The 18154-nt window shown below is 45.0% G+C and overlaps 3 protein-coding genes across 4 annotated transcripts in view; 2 read left to right on the top strand and 1 right to left on the bottom strand.

Annotated features, from left to right (window-relative positions):
* The window catches only part of hdac6 (histone deacetylase 6), a 29705-nt gene extending 27151 nt beyond the window's left edge, over nt 1-2554 (top strand). The window contains exon 20 of the mRNA XM_020588440.1: nt 1471-2554. Coding sequence (XP_020444096.1) covers nt 1471-1539 — 69 coding nt within the window. The 3' untranslated portion in view covers nt 1540-2554. The remainder of the gene's footprint in view (nt 1-1470) is intronic.
* Nucleotides 2555-2561: 7 nt separating this feature from the next.
* Nucleotides 2562-7661, top strand: lhfpl4b (LHFPL tetraspan subfamily member 4b). 2 transcript variants are annotated; one of them, XM_020588438.1, is made up of 9 exons: nt 2562-2801; nt 2871-4025; nt 4891-4982; nt 6103-6323; nt 6439-6643; nt 6833-6912; nt 7113-7260; nt 7358-7395; nt 7572-7661. In XM_020588438.1, exons 4-8 carry the CDS (start codon nt 6105-6107, stop codon nt 7384-7386), a joined length of 681 nt encoding a protein of 226 aa, XP_020444094.1. In that variant the 5' UTR covers nt 2562-2801; nt 2871-4025; nt 4891-4982; nt 6103-6104; the 3' UTR covers nt 7387-7395; nt 7572-7661. The 2 variants fall into 2 exon arrangements, with proteins under 2 accessions (XP_020444094.1, XP_020444093.1); XM_020588437.1 differs by lacking the exon at nt 2562-2801 and having other exon boundaries at nt 2862-4025.
* A 1919-nt stretch (nt 7662-9580) lies between these two features.
* Nucleotides 9581-18154, bottom strand: part of pcsk1nl (proprotein convertase subtilisin/kexin type 1 inhibitor, like) — a 12891-nt gene continuing 4317 nt past the window's right edge. Inside the window, exons 2-5 of the mRNA XM_020588439.1 lie at nt 12462-12717; nt 12120-12363; nt 11908-12021; nt 9581-11415 (exon numbers count right to left, since the gene is read on the bottom strand). Of these exons, the coding sequence (XP_020444095.1) occupies nt 11022-11415; nt 11908-12021; nt 12120-12363; nt 12462-12717 (1008 nt within the window). The 3' untranslated portion in view covers nt 9581-11021. The remainder of the gene's footprint in view (nt 11416-11907; nt 12022-12119; nt 12364-12461; nt 12718-18154) is intronic.

Genomic DNA, 18154 nt, shown 5'->3' on the forward strand with positions numbered 1-18154 from the left:
AGAACACACTGGGGGAGAGAGAGAGAGAACACACTACGGGAGAGAGAGAGGACACTATGGGAGAGAGAGAGAGGACACTATGGGGGAGAGAGAGAGGACACACTACGGGAGAGAGAGAGGACACACTACGGGGGAGAGAGAGAGAGGACACACTACGGGAGAGAGAGAGGACACTATGGGAGAGAGAGAGAGGAGACACTACGGGAAAGAGAGAGAGGAGACAGTTTGTGATGCGTTGTGGTGGCATATAAAAATAAAAGGTGGGATGTGTTGACGAGAGGAGACGAGACCCAATCTTAAAAGTAGAGGGGGGGTCTGCCCCTAAACTGAAACTGGGAGCTGGCTTATTCATTTGTTCATTGAGGTTTCACAAATGTTTCTTGTTAAACAGAATGAGTTCACATGGTCCAGTGTTAGTTCCAGTCAGAGTGATGTTAACTATTGGCAGCTTTAGCTCATGTTCATCACAATGTGTGTGACAGATTTGACTTAGGAATATAACGGTGACATGTACATGTAGTGTTATATTGAATGATACCAGCTGGATGGTTACAGTATAAATGACAAAGGGCCTGTTTTCATTAATACTGAAAAATAAAAACTGAATTCAGGCTGACGGGCTGAGCTAACCTTAGCGCTGGCTTCACAGGGCGTGACTGACACTAACGTTACATTTACTTAAGTACTGAAGCACAAATCCGAGGTACTTGACTTGAGTGCTTCCATGTTCAGCTACGTTATACTTCTCTACATTTCAGTTTGTGTACGTTTTACTTTGCTACATTTACCCGACACCTTCACTTTACTGGTTACTTTGTAGATCTTCATCCCCTTCCTGTCCTGTGAAAACCATTTATATTTAGGTTTGGTGATTCTTCTCAAACACTGAATGATTATTTGTTCCTATTTCTAGGCTAAATAAATAATAAAGCTAAGTCAGCTGTTTTTGAAAAATACTCTTCACTAAGCTGAAAACAGGTTGTTACCGACATGAATTCCCACAGAATATAGTGCGTTTTGCAGACCCACAGTTTATAAGGTAGTTAATGTTAGTGTAGTTGAAACAAGTACAGCATCAAAGTTCAGTATACATAGAAATACAGCAGCACGTTTCATCCACACATACCATGTCTAATAGGGCAGCACTAACATGGGCGCTTTTACTTTTCATACTTTAGGTACATTTGGCTGATTATACTTAACTAGGGTTTTGATTGCACGTGCATTTCTATAGTGCGGTACTGTTACTAGTAGTTAAGAAGTAAAGGACCTCAGTGCTTCATCCACCACTGGCTAATGTTGGCTAGTACTGCTTGTATTTCTTCAGTAAAGGTCCAAGTCCTTGTTCTGCTCCTGCGTGTCTGATGATTCACAGATATTGATTAAAACATTTTCAGCATTTTGCATGAAGACAGTTCTAAAACTGTATTGTAACGATTCTTTTCCATGTTCTCCCTGCTCTTTGTTCAGATTGTGTTTGAAGCTAAAAACACTGCTCACTGTGCCAAGTTCGGAGAGGAGATCCCTCCGTGGAGCTGAAGGACGAGAGGGACCTTGTACAAACCTGGGAGCTGAATGTGTTTTTAATTTGTTCTGTCTTCCTTCGGCTGTGTGTGATTGGTCGGTTGGATGTGTTGTCATGGATACCACCAGCAGCAGTGGTGCTTTCTGGGATACTTAGTTGAATCCAGCAGGGTCTACGGTGTCCATCGCCTGCCAAAAATACAACCCTGCGTTTTGGTGCTGATCTTCATCTTCATCACCATCAAAACTCATCAGCAGGTTGTTGGTTCAGTTCCCTGAAAATGGGACCAATCACCAGCACACTTTGGATTTATTTTGAAAAGTCTGAGCAGGAACCTGATGTCTATTAGTCAAATAGACACATGACCATAAAAACAGAAGATGAAGAAATTAATTCTTGTGAATCGTTCAGATCATTTTCTTGTAATGTTTCTTTAGTGGATGGCCGACATTAAAATCCTAGGAAATTTTGATCTGCTGCAAGTTCGTCTGCATTTTGAGACTTGAGCACAAAACTAAATGTGGAGTTTTCACTCCAGGATTCAGTAAAAGTGATCATTTAAGGCCAAAGTGAGAAAAACCAGCAGCTTTACTTGTCTCGTGTGTGATCAACACATTTCTGTGTTCTTCACATTGTTTCTGACAGAAACCTACTGCCTCTGTCTATTTTACAGGTCCTGTAGTTTCCAGCTCATTTCCAGGAAGCTTTGCTCATTAGTCCCTAAAAAGCAGCTGCTATTTAGCTGTTCATCTCCATGAAAAGCCAACAGAGAACCTGCTCCATACACGTAGCAGGTAAAGCTGAAGGCTAGTTCATCATCTTCCTGGGAAACAAACACTGAATTGTTGATTTGAAAGAAAAAGAGCCACATGGTGTCGCTTCATTTTACAGGCTGATCTGTGGTAATGAACCAGAAATACTGTTTGTGAGTAAATCTGCACCAGTAACATGGGGTGTGTTTGATTTGTTGACCATCATCCATTTGAAATACACAACTAAAGAATTCGTGCTGTAGCTGAAAACTGTGGTTTGGCAGTGAGGAAAGTTTCCAGGACGTGAGCTGGACAATAAGGTGCCACCACAGTGAGCCAAGCTGGCGTCTGGCACACAGGTTCTTCTTTCAACCAAGTTCACTTTTATCTCTGAAGGTTTTGTCCTTTTTTAACAGAGTCAGGTGAAGTTTCTCAAAGTCTAAAGGGTTCAAACGTGTCATCACCTCAGGTGATTTGTCCACCTGGGTCTCACAAGGTTTCTGCTGTCAGTCAGGACGAAAGCGGTGCGTTTGATTTACAGCTTCTGTCGGACAGCGTTAGGGTGGTGTGAGAGGACATGGTGCGTGCTTGAGGTGCGTTTGATTTACAGCTTCTGTCAGACAGCGTTAGGGTGGTGTGAGAGGACACCTGTGCAATATTCTGTTCTTTGCCGCTAAATGTTTTCTAAATATTAAACAGGTTTGTATGAACAGCTGTTTTCCAGCATCATGTTCTTCTTTCATCATCACTCGCCCACTAACGTCCTGTGGATGTTTGTTCACTTTTGTACATCGCTTAGCAATTTGTTGTTTACAGAAAACGATCTTCACGTTTTCAGCAGGTGAGAAATTCTTTGTGTTTTAGCAAGAAACAAAGCCTCAGATTTGAAATTCTGGTCCAGATCACAAAGAAAACCGGTTTTTCCTCATCTGCTGATGAAGGTCACAAGATGTGACTGAAAGCTCCAGCAACACTGTGTAAGTGAACCTTAATAAAGAAAGGTTGACGTTTCTATTACAAAGGTCAAGAACGAGCTGAAAATAGTTTTTAAATGATGGTTTTTGGTCTGATAAACTATGTGGACACAGCTTTTGACCGGCTCCCGACAAACTGTCCAAATAACTTTGGACATATGATCTTAGATGTTTTAGTCCGATTACTGATCGTCATTTTAAATCTGGTGGCAACATGTTCCACCAGATTTAGTGAGTTTCACTAAAAAGGTGAGAGCAGACGGAGACACGTGGACTCCACAGTTCTTCCTGTACCCCCCTAGTCTCCAGCACCTTTGGACCAGGTGACAGATTACATCGAGGCGCGGCCACTTAAATGTTGTGTGCGCGGCGCGGTTCTGACGGACACACGCTGTAAAACCGATCTGACTTCAGACTTTTCCTCAGGAGAAAAGGAATCTACACCCGTAGTGAATCTCGGCGGACGAGCCAGACCCGAGTCTGTTATCTAACGACGGAAACAGCTGCAGTTCGTCAGTCCGCCGGCAGGAGGCGCCGCGTCCGGAAACAAGCTGTTTTATTTGAGCTGGATTCATCAGACCGACCTCCCTCCGATTCGCTTCATGATTAAATCCCCCGATATCACTGGTTTCTGTTATTAAATGATCGGGTTGCTCCACATCCTGGGACGTAGCGCTTGCGCACAACCGCCGGCCGCCCTGCCTCATCTCTCCACCCTCTCCTCCGGCATCCTCCCATCCTGCGGACAGACAGGTGGCTCGGGTCCAGCTGAAGGTTTGTTTTCTGTGTTTCTGTGTAAAGCCCCGGGCGTTTACCGACCGTCGGTGCTGTTGTAACGTGTTGGTCGATAAACCTCGGGACGACTTTCTGTTCACAGTCATATTTATCATATCTGATGTTGATTGGCTGCTGTACAGAACCATTAATGAACACTCCACTATAATGCTTGCAACAGCTGTAGCAAGGCGTGTAAACGCTGACTGTTGGAATTAATGTGATTAAAGTAGTTTCATCTCAGCTGAAGCAATAATAATCCGACTGTCCTGCAGCTTCTTTATGCTGATTCAGCAGCTACTCACCTAAAGGTACTAACACCACAGTGTTGAACTACTCTGTTACTAGTAAAGGTCCTGCATTGCAAGTATTATTTAACTATAAGTAATAAAGTATCAGCATCCAAATCTACCAGCAGTACCAGTACCAGCAGAACGGCCCGTGTCCCAGTAACGTCTCTGATACTGGATCATAGTGACTAATTACTGTGTCCATCACTTTAATGCTGCAGCTGGTAAAGGTGGAGCTGATGGTAACTACCTTATATACTTATACTGGGAAGTACTTTCCATCCTGCTGGGTAGCTGGTGGATTTCCTACTGGGATCAATAGAGTCTGATGGTTCTACTGGGTTTGGTTTGATTCATCTGGTTCTGGACCTGAAGGTATCAGGTACATGTAGTGTAGTAAAAAGTACACGGTTTGTCTCTGACATGGAGTCACAGGATGAAGTAGCAGGACGTGGAAGTACTCAAGAAAAGTACAGATACCTCAACATTGTAGTTAAGTACAGTACTATATGAGTGAGTGTAGTCAGTTACAGGTCGCACTGTGTTATTAACTGCCAGATGTTTTTTGATGACAGTTGCTGAGTCAGAAAGAAGCTCGTCTGAGTCCTGGTCTGGGTTTGGTTCTGACCGGCCTTGTGATCTGAAGAGTTTCAAGAAACAAAAAGAGGTAAAGTTGTGACTTGTCAACTGAAGTTTGGTTGGTTTCCTGTGGTGAGTTACACTCAGGTTCAGTCTGAACACGACTCGATTCTCACACCATTTAGGAGTCTTGGAATATTTTTGGCTGTTTTGGCCAATTTTAATAGTTTGGATTTTACCTTTATATACACACGACTATATGTTTAGCATGCCAGTGTTTATTATAATTTACTTGAGCACTGCTTCATTTTTTTGGCCTGACAGTTATGACATACAACATCAACATGCGTGATCATTGACGACTCGATGACAAACCAGAACTTAACAACTTGTGGTTCTTAGGCACGCTGTTGAAATCCTGGCAGAGGGTTCACGTTCTGTCAGTGAAAAGCCCAGTCCTCTTATGAAGCTGTATTCAGGAGGAGGTGGGGAATGAAGCTTGTGCTCTTTGATTTAACTCGTTCATTTTGAACCCGGACCAGGGTCTGTAACAGAAATGGACACTCTGGAAACCCAGAACTGGTCCTCCTCCTCAGAGTCCCTCCTCAGTGAACATAGACATGACGTACATGTTGGTCTGACTCAGTGTGATGTCCACTTCAGGAGGATTTCACCATCTCTGATGTCCCTTCAGAACAAACCCACCGAGAAACCAGAGGAAGACAGGCTGCAGAGCCTGCCTGACAGTCCTCCTGTGTTTAGGTTTCCTTCAGTCCTACAGTGATCCAGTGGCATTTGTCTGTCCATCCACAGGGACGCTGCTCACTGCTCATTCTGCTGCAGTTGATGGACACTGACTACACAGAAACACACAGAGCTCAAATAAAACAGCAGCACCCGCCTGTAATTGACATTACATCACATTTAATGAGCTTTTACTGGGTTTTTCTCTCCTGATGGCTTTAATTTTCTGTCATATCAGCTCCCAAACAGGCTGATAAGTTAGTATTGGTACGTTTTCATGCAACAAAATCTGGTAGAAGGAAAACGGCTCAGAGATCCGCTTTAAAATCCAGTGAATGTGGTGTCCTCACCGTCATGTGCGAGTCTAGACCCTGGTCCAACTTATCTGTCTGTGCTTTAGACCTCCACCATTGTCCACCAGCTATTACCCCCCCAGTGAGCCCCTCTCTCTCCTCCTCTTTCAGTCATGCCAGTGTCACCCGCCCTGGTCGACCTCTCTCGTCTCTATCAGACGGAGTTTGTCCGCAGTGCGCGGGCGGTCGGCGTTCTCTGGGCCGTTTGTACGCTCTGCTTCGCCATCATCCAGGTGGTCGTCCTGGTGCAGCCATCCTGGATCGGTACCACAGGGGCCTACCACAAGGGGGTTGGCCGGGCCCCACCCAGTGGCACCCTGGGACTGTTTGAGGTGAGAGGAGACACAAAGAGACGGACTGACCCTTTAATCTCTGGACCTTCCTATGTCCGGATGTAACTATTCACATTCTCTGCACTCACCTGTCTTCATGCCTGTCTGCTGTCAGGTGTGCGTGGAGTCGGACTGGCCGGTCCCAGACTGTCGAGGGGGTCTGTCCAGTCTGTCCCCTCTGCCATCCTTCCAGTCAGTGGCGGTGTTGGTGGGAGTGTCTCTGTGGGCCGTGTGGACCAGCGTCCTGTGTCTCTGTCTCTTCAGGTTCTGCAGCGCCACCACTGTCTACAAGATCTGTGCCTGGCTGCAGCTCACTGCAGGTTAGCAACACTGGTGCTACTGGGTGTACTGGTACTGGACCAGTAACAGTGACATAAGGACAGTGCTGGTCACTCAGCACCACTGGTAATACTGGTACTTCTGCTGCCAGAGAGAAGGGACGGGACAAACAAGGACAGGACAAAGAGATGGGAGACAGTGACTCGTCTTCGCCTCTGTCTTCTCTGCAGGTTTCTGTCTGGCGCTGGCTTGTCTTCTGTTTCCAGACTCGTGGGAGAGTCCAGAGATGAGAGCTCTGTGTGGAGACTCAGTGAGTCACAGCAGTACATCTGTATTGATCACGCTGGAGCTCTATTGGCTTGTATTGATCACTGATACACAGTATTTATCGAAAGATAGATACATATGGTCGCATGAACAGTTACACTCCTACATGTCCTCAGTAGGTCTGTATTGATCTGTATCAGTGATATTGATCATGTATGGCACTGGTCCTTTGTCTGTCTCCAGGTGGGCAGTTTCTCTCCAGGTAACTGTTCTGTCCACTGGGCCTACATCCTGGCCATTCTGGGCATTTTGGATGCCGCCATCTTGGCCACACTGGCGTTTGTCCTTGCCAACAGACAGGATGCCCTGCTGCCATCAGACAACAAAGAGGGTGAGGGGATGGGGTGCATGAAGCTTACCTACACTGGAAAACCTTCATTCAAACAGTTGAATCACAGGAGTGTGTGTGTGTGTGTGTGTGTTTGCAGTGACCACAGGTCTGCTGATGTCAGCATGATGTCACCAGGTGAGTCTCTTCTACTGTCACTCTCCATCACTCTTGACACATTTAACTGTTTCTTTCATGTCCTGTCTTCCCTGAACTCCTCTTCTTCTTCTTTTTGGGATATTCCTCCTGATCTCCCCATCCCTCTTCATTTTCACCTGGTTACCTGGAAACCACCCTCATGATGATGACGACAGGCAATATGTGCAGAGCAGGGCGACGTTGGCTCCACGTAGTGCTCCTGTTACTGCACCTTCTTCTTCTGTTGCTTCCTTTTATTTCTTCTGATGTATCGTTGGCAGATATTGTTCTTGCTTCCTTTTATTTCTTCTGATGTATTTGTCTTAGTTATTTTTCCACATTTACTCTCACAGAGCAGCCTAGCATGATATACTAATGTACCACAGCAGCAGCATGTCCCTGTACACACCTGACTGTAATTGGCCCAGACCAGGACTGTCTATAATGATGTGTCCACAGTGACGATGAACCAGTCGTATTGCTCAGTGTTTCATGTCCACGTTGAAGCACAGCAGCTGAACAAAGTGATAGCTCGTGCTGTACCTACAGAACAGCAGGTGTGTGATGTTCATCCTGAACCACTGTTGTTATACACCGCAGCAGCTCACCACACAGTGACTAGGTTGCCTCTGAGAGTGAGCCTCATTGAGCTGTGGTTAAGCAAAGTGAAAGGGGTTGAATACTTTTGTAAATGGCATATTCCAATTTTTATTTTCTTAAAAACATGGTGTAAAACTCATGTTGCTAGTAAGTAACTCTGTATGCATGTCAGGGAATTTCTCCTGCTTCCGGTCCAGTTAGCTTGGCTTTGGGTTAAGCTAAATTCTGGATCCAGCTATTGTAAAAAAAAAAAAAAAAAAAACAGCTGACAATCCAGGCAGTCTCTGTGTCTGTGTAGCTTAGTGTTTATGTCTGTGATCAGTTAGCTTAGCATTAGCTTAGGTTCTATTTAGCATCTGGGTCACGAGTTGGCTTCGGGTCCAGGGAGCATCTGGGTTCACTTAGTTTAGAATTAGCAGTTACCAGTGTTTGTGCTAAGCTAGGCTAACTGTATCCCCATGCTTCCAGTCTTTCCTGTCAGCATGACCTTCGACCTTTAAGGACATTAACACAACACAGGTGGTGCGGTTTTCCCTCCTCTGAGTCTTCCAGGCTGAACACCAGAGCTGTTTGTTAGACGACTCTGCCTTGTTGTTAGAAATGTTCTGACTGTGCAAGCTTTGTTGTTGCCGAGCATGAGAATACGTTTAACTGTGTACAACTACATTTGATCAAAATCTAGTATTTTAGTATTTGGAAATTTACACATTTTAAATGCGATCATGTATCTGTGAAGTGTTTTTATGGGTGGAGAAACTTCAGCACACAAGCCTGTACAGAATATAATGGAGTTATTAAGCAGCTATAAGGACATGTTTACATGTTTATTAATGTCTAATTTAATAGGCAGCTGCATTATAGAAGCCAGTTTTTGTACACCAGTATACTGTGGTTATACTAGAGAAACCAGGGAAATTAATGTGTTATCAGTAAACCACTGAAAGCCCCACTGGTAACCTGCAACTTCTAAAAGCTGTATTACTTTAGCAACATGTCATGATAAGAAGGTAAGACAGTTTATTATCATAACAATAAAATGTTATAACCTGTCAAGAAAAGTGACAAAATATTTAGAGAGAAATGTCGTAATGTTTGGAAAAGATACATTTGAGTAGAATCCAAACAGTTTGGAAAAGTCATGTCCCAAAAATGTTGTAATAATGTTGTAAAAAAGTGCCATATGCAGGAAAAAGGTTAGATTCTGATTAAAGTCATAATTACAGTGGAAATTGTAATATGTCCCAGAAGTTGTAACACATAGAAAAAGGTGAAAATCATGACAATAAATTTGTTTAATGTAGTTGTTTTTTATATAGTTTTTTTTTTTAATCAAAATATTTTGCCATTTTTGTTGACATGTTGTGCTTTTTTCTTCCATATTATGACCTTTTCCCTTGGATTAAATCTTCTTTCTCCTAATTATAATTCTAAAAAGATATTTTCCTTCAGCCTCCTTGCATGTGTGTCTGACTGTATGACGAATGGACGCACCAGGACGGACAGGTGTTACGGTTCGGACGCACTGTGCGTGTTCACCACCTAATTGATTTGTGTTTGTGCAGCAGACAGAGGCAAACAGACGGGCTCAGTTTGTGGATACTGGCTTTATTTCAGTGCGGGATGACAAAGGTTTAGCATTTGCACAGACGAGTGATTGCACTGACAGAGCTGCTGCACACAAGCTGAAGCATATGAACACACCGAGAACGAACCAATCACAGAGCTGATGAGACATCGCCATGGTTACCGTCAGCCTCCATCAGAAGCAGACTGGCACTGACAGAGCGAAGCTGGAATCCATGTGGAAGTGTTTTTAACAGGAAACCTTTCACACTTTGAGCCTTTCATAGTGAAGCAGAGTGGGCGGGGTCAACTACAGTCCTAGACAGCATTGCTGTACGAATCATCCAATCAGAACGCTTCAGACTGTCGGGGGTGAAGTCTGAGGTTTATCTTTAAAGAATCTTTGGAAACTTTCAGAAATTTACATGACTTCACCTTTAGATCTTGGATTGGTTCCGCAGCATAGCAACAGTTGCTGAGGCTCATGGGTACTGTAGTGTTTTCACCAAAAACCATGGAGTGTGGATTATTTATCAGTCAAACAGAGACAGAGTTTGAGACAGATTCCACTTTGTTGTGTTTATAAAGAAGAACGTGAGAAAATCGATATTCAAAACGTTCTTTGCATGTTTGCCTACAGGGGAAGTTCACATTTGTTTTGCGGACCTGATGATGACATGATGCGCAAACAATTAACCGGAACTAATTAATCAGACAAAGATTCTTAAGGAGCAACATGGAGTCGCTTTATTTTACGAGCGTTCAAATGAACCATAAATTTGTTGGTGAGTAAAACTGCTCCTATAATACAAGAATGCGTCGATGTGCCTCCTGGGTCTGGAGCACAGAACCAAAGATGTTCCCCTGCTGCTGAAAACTACAATAGGCAGCATAAACTGCAGTTTGCTGAACAATGAGTGACAACGTGGCAGCTCAAGGTCACAAAGGTTTTCTTAAAGGAGACCAAATGAAACTCGGATTTAACCAGCAGCGATGAACAGTTTCTGCATTTCCTTTAGCGTGAGTCAGTATCAGTGAAACGGCAGCAAACGTTTAGTTACTGGACCTGTGAAACAAAGTGTGTGCAGCATTTTCTTCTCCTGTGAATCAGCTGCTCACAAACCCACCAACCACGTTACAATATAGAAGTGTAACAATATATGAGCGTGTCAGGACTTTGTCTCTGTTTCACCGTGGCAGTCGCACGTTACTGAACCCTGCCAGGAAAGGTTTTTAGGAAAAAACAAACAAAAGAAGAAAACAGAGGTCACGACCCTAGTGTAAAATAAAGAGTTCACTTCACCCCTGCATCACTTCATCTTTCCTTCTCTTTAACCACAATGCACCTTCTCTTCACCATCCCTCTGTTTGTCTCTCCTCATCCATCTGTTCTCCTCCTTCTTCCCCCTCCACCCTCCCCTCCTCTCATTCTTTCCTCTCCTTGTTTCCTCCTCTCCCTCCTCTTACTCCCTCATGTACTCCAGAATCTGATCGATCAGTATCTGGGGGTCGTAGTTTAGGGCGGCTCTCCTCCTGCGCCTACGACTCCCATGATTCAGTTCTTCCACAGCAGCAGTTGCCATGGTGTCAATGCGTTTCATCCTCTGCAGCCCAGCGACGTGCGGGCGAAGCTTCTCTTCCTCCTGCTCTTCATCTTCCAGCCTCTTCACCCGGAGAAGGGGGGGATCGTTGCTAGGCAATGGAGGAGCCACGTCATCAAGCGAACGGCGGGTTCTCCTGTGGGCGAAGCTAACAGGCTGGGCTACGGCAGACAGGTCCCTCCTCATTCTGTGACCAGAGGAGATCACCGGGGCATTGTTATGGCCGATGCTGGACAGTATCCTAGCAACCAGGTGTCTGAGGAGGAGGAGAAGTATAGATATGTTAGTGCTCACCAGTCTCTATGATGACAACAGGCACCGTGTGTCAGAATAAATAAATGTTATTTTGTGGTTAAATGTTGGAATAGCTTAATTAAAAACTAGTTAAAATCAATACTTAGAGAAAAAATTATATGCCAATAAAAGTGACGTCACATTTAGAGAAAAGTTCAGTCGAGGGAAAAAGTTACATTATTGTTTAAGAAAATAATTGTTGACAAAAAATGTAATATTTTTAGCAACACATTAAGAAAAATAAAATATCTCAAAATATTACAACTTTCTTCCCTGAGAGATGAACTTTGCTCTTGTGATTACAGTCACGTTTTCCCTCTGCGTGTACGTCTGACGTCCACTGGGACCTGAAGACCAAAACGCCTCATGCAGCGGCGACACACTGGAGTGCGCCTGACATCATTGCAACAAAGTTATGCTAGTCATCCCTATGGGTATCCGACCGTGAGGTCACCTCAGAGAATCCTGGTCCTGGTCTCGGGTCAGTCCTGATGCAACCCGTCCCCCCTGCTGAAGTCTCTCCTGTCTCGCTCTCTCCAGCAGAGTCTGAGCCAGCTGAGGCTCCATCCTGACAACAGCAGGTCACAGTTTAGAGTCCAGACCTTCACAAACCTGAACCAAACAAATTCACTGAACCAGACTCAGATGTGCTAAGGTGTTCCTCACCTGTCTAGCAGAGTCCGAGCCAACTGGGGTTCCAGGAGGCCCCACCAGGCAGCCGGGGGCCTCCCCATGTTCATCCCCTGTCCCGTCTCATCGTAGTCTGGGGGGGCAGAGCCCTGGAATTCCCCTGGTGTCCCCTGATCGTCCTCTTCATCCTCTTCTTCCTCAACCACCTCCACATCTCCTGGCCCCACCAGTCCAGCACTCTCTGCTTCACTCAGGAGGCGCAGCAGAGCGGCCAGTTTGGCTGTGGAGGCATTTGACTGGTTGGTTATCCATAAATAAAAAGACAAAATGTCACACTGAAAGGATGAGTAATGGACACAGTGTTTACAGCTGGCCAACCTGCTCGCTGCTCCTCTTCATGCTCCCGCCTCAGGTCTCTCTCCACCAATTGCTGCAGGGCCTGGTCCAAGCTCCTCCCCTTCCAATCATCTGATTGATAGTACCGGTCTTTGGCTCCGCCTCCTACCTCCGAGGTGGGATATGACATCATCTGGTCCTCATAGGGCAGCAGGTTAGGGAGGTCTCTGCGCTGACGTCTGACTCCACCCAGCGATACGTCCAGGCCACGCCCCCCGCCATGACCTGCAGGTAGAGACTGAAAAGAAGGGTCAATAACAATAATAACAATAACTTAAAAATTCTAGTTAATTAAAATGAATAATATTCATATTGTCCAACAGGTTTCTACCATCACCGACTTTTACTTTGAAAAAGACGCTGACATCCAGATGTTTCCTGTTGCAGGCTGACAGGAAGAGATGGTGAGTGTCCAGCAGAGATGAACATGAACACGAGTGGGACAGAATTTTCAGTCTCTTAGTGTTTTCTGGGAGTTGAATTGAGTATAAGTGTTGCTGACCCATTGTGTTGCATTTGTTGTGTTACTGCTGGAAGAAACAATGGGTTGAGCTGGAATAAGGCAGAGGTTTGCTTTAAACTGAGGTGTGATGGAGACATGACCTCGGGTGTCAACAAACACGTCAGCTCAGGTGTTGTGCACGCAAACATCAGGTTTATCCTGCTCAGCCTCAGTCACCTCCTGCTCTTCATCATCACTGTACTTCTTTGACATCATGTTGTCTTTGTTTCAGAGAAACAGGCCAAACAACCAACTTTGGGAATCTGCAATGATTTTAATTCATATCAAAAATACCCTCACTGGTCAGTTTATTAGGAACCCCTGAGTCACACTCAGTCACTCTTACAGTCCTGCAGTGAAGGTCATGATGTTCACATGGTTTGTTGGTTCACCTGTGTGGTTGTTGTGCTGCTCTTCCACTGCTATATTAACGAGGTTAAGTCTGAATAACATTTAACACAGTCCAGTGGAGCAGCAGCACAAACTGGAGGCAGCCCATGACACATGCACATGACAGTTCATGTTGAACATGAGTGTGTGTGTGTGTTGGGGGATGACATTGACTGTGTGTTTGCTGCAGGGGACAGAGAGGTCCATTCATTCCATCCATCACCTCTTGCACGCAAACTCCACACCAGACGGATGTGTGACCTTTAAAATCTGTTTTATAAAGTGTGCCACATTCACGCGCCTCGTGGCACCAAACAGCAGCGGGTGTTTATCGGGTGACAACACATCATCAGACCTGCGCTGATTCTTCATCGGGTGTTAGTGGATAAGGCAGCGACGGCCCCACCTCATGTGTTAACACAGCTGTGATCAGCAGAACCAAGCGTGTGCATTTTGATGAATGATACTTTTCAGGTTTTTCAGGCACTGCGAGCAGGTCTGTGGACTCTGGATCCTCCGGACTTCTCTCCTGCTGAGGACCTACATCCGGGTCAAACCAGCAACACTTCTCTGATATCAGGGCGATGGTCATGTGAAGCAGGTATGGCAACACCTGTCCTGTCAGGTCCGCGTGGAGTGTGAAAGTTTGGACCTTTCATTTGTAATTAATTGATGTAACAAATTTTAAGTTGGCTTCCTGATATAAGCGCCTGGTTATGGCTACTTCCTGGAGGTTGGTATGTAGGGCTGCCTGTGGAACCTTTACAAACCAGAACAAACCGTTCAGTCTTCAGTACCAGCTCCACCGGACAGACAGGCTGATGTCACACACAGGTAAGTGTCTACCTGCCTCATGTTTGTTTTTAGTCTGAGCGGACTGAAATGCTTCCCCTGTAGGTTGGGGGTTGGACGGAGCCTGCCGCCCCAGCCACTGTGTAAACCTCCTAAATATCTGGATGAGGACAGGACCCGGACAGGACCCGGGTGCTTTGTGTTTAGGTGCATTCAGTTCTTACAGTCTTTTCATGATGTTTGTCAAAACGGGGCCGATAAAGCAGGGCGGGTAGTAAAGTATATTATGGAAATGTTAACTCAACATAGCGCCCCCCCCGTTCTGATGTAATATTTCTTTCAAAATAAACTCGGGAGCAAAGGTCGAACATCCTGGGAACAATTTTAATGCTGATGCCTCCCTGTAATTCCAAGCTGTAACTCACCTGAAACCCTGAAGATGCATCTGTTCCCTCTTTTGCCTGGTGCTGTCTTCTGCGTACAGCACAATTCGTTAATGGTGATGTTTTCATGGAGTTTCTGCGTTCATGTCTATACCAGGTGCATGTTCACTTGCCCGTTGGAAGAGCTTGCTGTTCAAAAATAGGGGAGCCCACAGAACCGCCTTGGAGAAGGGAAAACTACATCCCAAACTCCGACTCACAGTAGGACACACCGTGAGGGAAATGCACATATATGCACAGTGGCTCCAACCCGTGGTAAAACAGAAAAGAAGGACTTCACATGCTTTAAAATGAGCTGGGTGCTCAGTGGGACTTCATGTAATGTTCTTCTGTTTTTATTACCTGTTGCACTTGTTTATATTTGCAGCGTCCAATCACCAAGTGATTTCTGATAAGGGGGCCTGTTGGCTGTGCTCTTGTGTGTCCTCGCTCATGGTCCAGCAACCTCCTCGCTCCTCAGAGCAGGAATCTGAGTCTTGGAACGTCCTCGATCATACCAGAGACTTGAGATTCAGCTGTGATGATGTACTGGATGGACTTCATTATCGAAGAGTCTCTGGATTCAGTCTCAGTGAGGCTGTTGCATCATTAGGGTGACTTGTCTACGTCCATCTTTTTCCATTTTGTGTCAGTATTTCTTGATGGAACCTTATGTGGAGGGAGCTGGTAATGTGCTGCTTGCTAACTCTGTTAGCACTGTCTGTGTAGCTGTTTTGAGCCTCTCTGAGGTGGTCGTGTGTCTCTGTGCTAATTTTGCAGGCCTGTGTTAGTGTTTTTTACCTTTGTGGTCATGTCTACTCAACATTCAGCATGGACCTTTTTCAGTTTGGCTTCTCACAGGGAAACTAATGTCGCTGATGGTGTCCCATTACACCCTGCAGTGAGTTGCATAGCAACAGGACCGTGCAGTTAGCTCACCCAAATAGAGTATAGGTGCGTTCAGTTTGGTCAGTTTCAGGTTTTATTTGCGATTACAAGCATCCGGCCGTCAGCTGGTGGTGCCAGTGTGTCAGCTGAAGGTTCCTGTTGAACCCGAACATGATGTCAGCATGAGGCAGCTAAACCATTTACACTGATTTAAGCCTCTGTGTTTGTGAGGATGCAGCCAGTGTCCATGGAGAGGGTGCTGTTGCCATGACAACAGAATGAGCTGCTGTCTTCCTGCCTGCGCTGATTTGACTGCTGTGTGTATGTCGAAGGCAGTGAGGGTAATGGAGAGCGATTATACAGAGCGAGAGTTATTGATCAGGGTGTCTGCAGCTTCAGGCCGCTCAGGTTCGTGTCAGACCACCGTGGGCTCCGATGTTAACAATTGGGCTCGACCTGATTGATGGTGACGTCAGATTAACGGTGAGTCAGCAGTCTCCAGCACGTCCAGCCACTCGCCCAAACACAAACCATGGCTGTGTGGTACAGACACCAGTAAACCTGCTCCAGTTACACTCCAGTCAAACATCCCGTTTGACCATGACCTGTCAATCAAAGCGTTACGTGGCTGTCAGTGTGTTTACGTCAGTTATGCTGTCTTCAGTCATGTGAACTCTCTTTTTTTTAAATCTCATATCTATTTACGTTTTGGCAAATAAAGTACACAAGTTAATTTTGAGCAGCTCCTGTGTGTAGTGTTCCCCTGGACGCTCACACAGCCGTCACCGGGTCACTGGCGAAGGAAACTTTGAAACAGGAGGATTCTCAGGCAGGCTCTGCGGCCTCTGGTCTCTCACCGGGTTTGTGGAGGCACACCACAGATGATGAGATCCTCAGAAAGCGGACGTCACACTGAGTCAGATCATGTTTCATGTCTGTGTTCACAGTTACTCTGTTATGACTGATTTTTGACAAAGATTGTAGCAGCTGGAGACTAAGTGGTTTAACCTCCGTGTCCTCCATTGGCTTAGGTATTTTATTTCATCCAAACTGATTTGGTTTTAGTGCTTATTGTCTTTAATGCTGACAGTATTTCTCTCTGCCTCTGTAAAGCACTTTGTACCAGAGGTGGCAAGTAACAAAGTACAAATACTTTAGGTTTTTGTACTTGAGTATTTATTTTCTGAAAACATTTTACTTTACTCCATTTTAACACAAGTATCTGTACTTTCTACTCCTTATATTTTCAAACCAGGCTCATTACTTTTAGTTTTACTACATTTGAGGGGACTTGCCGATCATTTTTATGTACCACTTACTGCAACATGTGCAGAGCGCTGCACTGGGTCACATGTTGCTTATTTACAGTCTGCTAGCTCCTCATGCCCTCACGGCGATCTCGCACATGTGCACTTACGTCTCGCTTTACTACAGACCATGGATATATGCTTCAGACGCTGTAAAAGGTTTTGGTTGTCTGAAGCTCTGGGGGTGACACACACACTGGTCTGCTGTTTGGTAGTGAGGACACATGTCCCCCCAGCACAGAGGTGTGTTTCACTGAGGTTTGTCTGAACGGTGACGGAGGTCTGTGGCCTGCACTGTGTTGTGGTTAGTTAATGTTAAAATGGTTTATTAATCTTGGAACGACCTTACTGTGATGTGAGGCTCAGGTTTGCACAGAAACAGCTGTAGAGATGTCTTTCAAAGGGCGACTTTTTATTTTTATACTCTGAGTACATTTCAGAGACTGCAATTTTTTACTTTAACTCAGGTAAAGAGTTTGAATCAGTACTTCTACTTTTAGTAGAGTATTTTTTCACACAAGCATCCGTACTTCTACGTCAGTAATGAACACTATCTCAGCTTTGAACTGCCACTGTTTATGAAATGTGCCATATACTGTAAATAAAGCTGCCTTGCCATTTTCTGGAAATTTAGGTAAAGGGCAGCAACACCAAGACCTTGTATATCTCTGCATATACAGTCAGGGAAAAAATGATTTGAACCCCAACTGATTTTATAAGTTTGCCCACTAACAAAGAAATGATCAGTCTACAATTTCAATGGTAGGTTTATGTGAACAGTGAGAGACACAACAATAAATAAAAAAATGCATTACAAAAAAGTTATACATTAATTTGCATTTTCATGAATGAAATAAGTATTTGATCCCCTATCAGTCAGCAAGATCTCTGGCTCCCAGGTGTATTTTATACAGGTAACGAGCTGACATTGGGAGCCCTCTCAGCTCGTTACCTGTATAAAAGAGACCTGTCCACAGAAGCAATCAATCAATCCAGATTCCAAACTCTTCACCATGGCCAAGACCAAAGAGCTTTCCAAGGATGTCAGGGACAAGATTGTGGACCTACACAAGGCTGGAATGGGCTACAAGACCATCGCCAAGCAGCTGGGTGAGAAGGTGACAACAGTTGGTGCGATTATTCGCAAATGGAAGAAACATAAATTAACTGCCAATCTCCCTCGGTCTGGAGCTCCATGCAAGATCTCACCTCGTGGAGTTTCAATGATAATGAGAACGGTGAGGAATCAGCCCAGAACTACTCAGGAGGAACTTGTCAATGATCTCAAGGCAGCTGGGACCAGAGTCACCAAAAAAACAGTTGGTAACACACTACGCCATGAAGGACTGAAATCCTGCTGTGCCCACAAGGTCC

Source organism: Monopterus albus, unplaced genomic scaffold, assembly GCF_001952655.1.
Source record: "Monopterus albus unplaced genomic scaffold, M_albus_1.0 scaffold540.1, whole genome shotgun sequence".
NCBI lineage: Eukaryota > Metazoa > Chordata > Actinopteri > Synbranchiformes > Synbranchidae > Monopterus > Monopterus albus.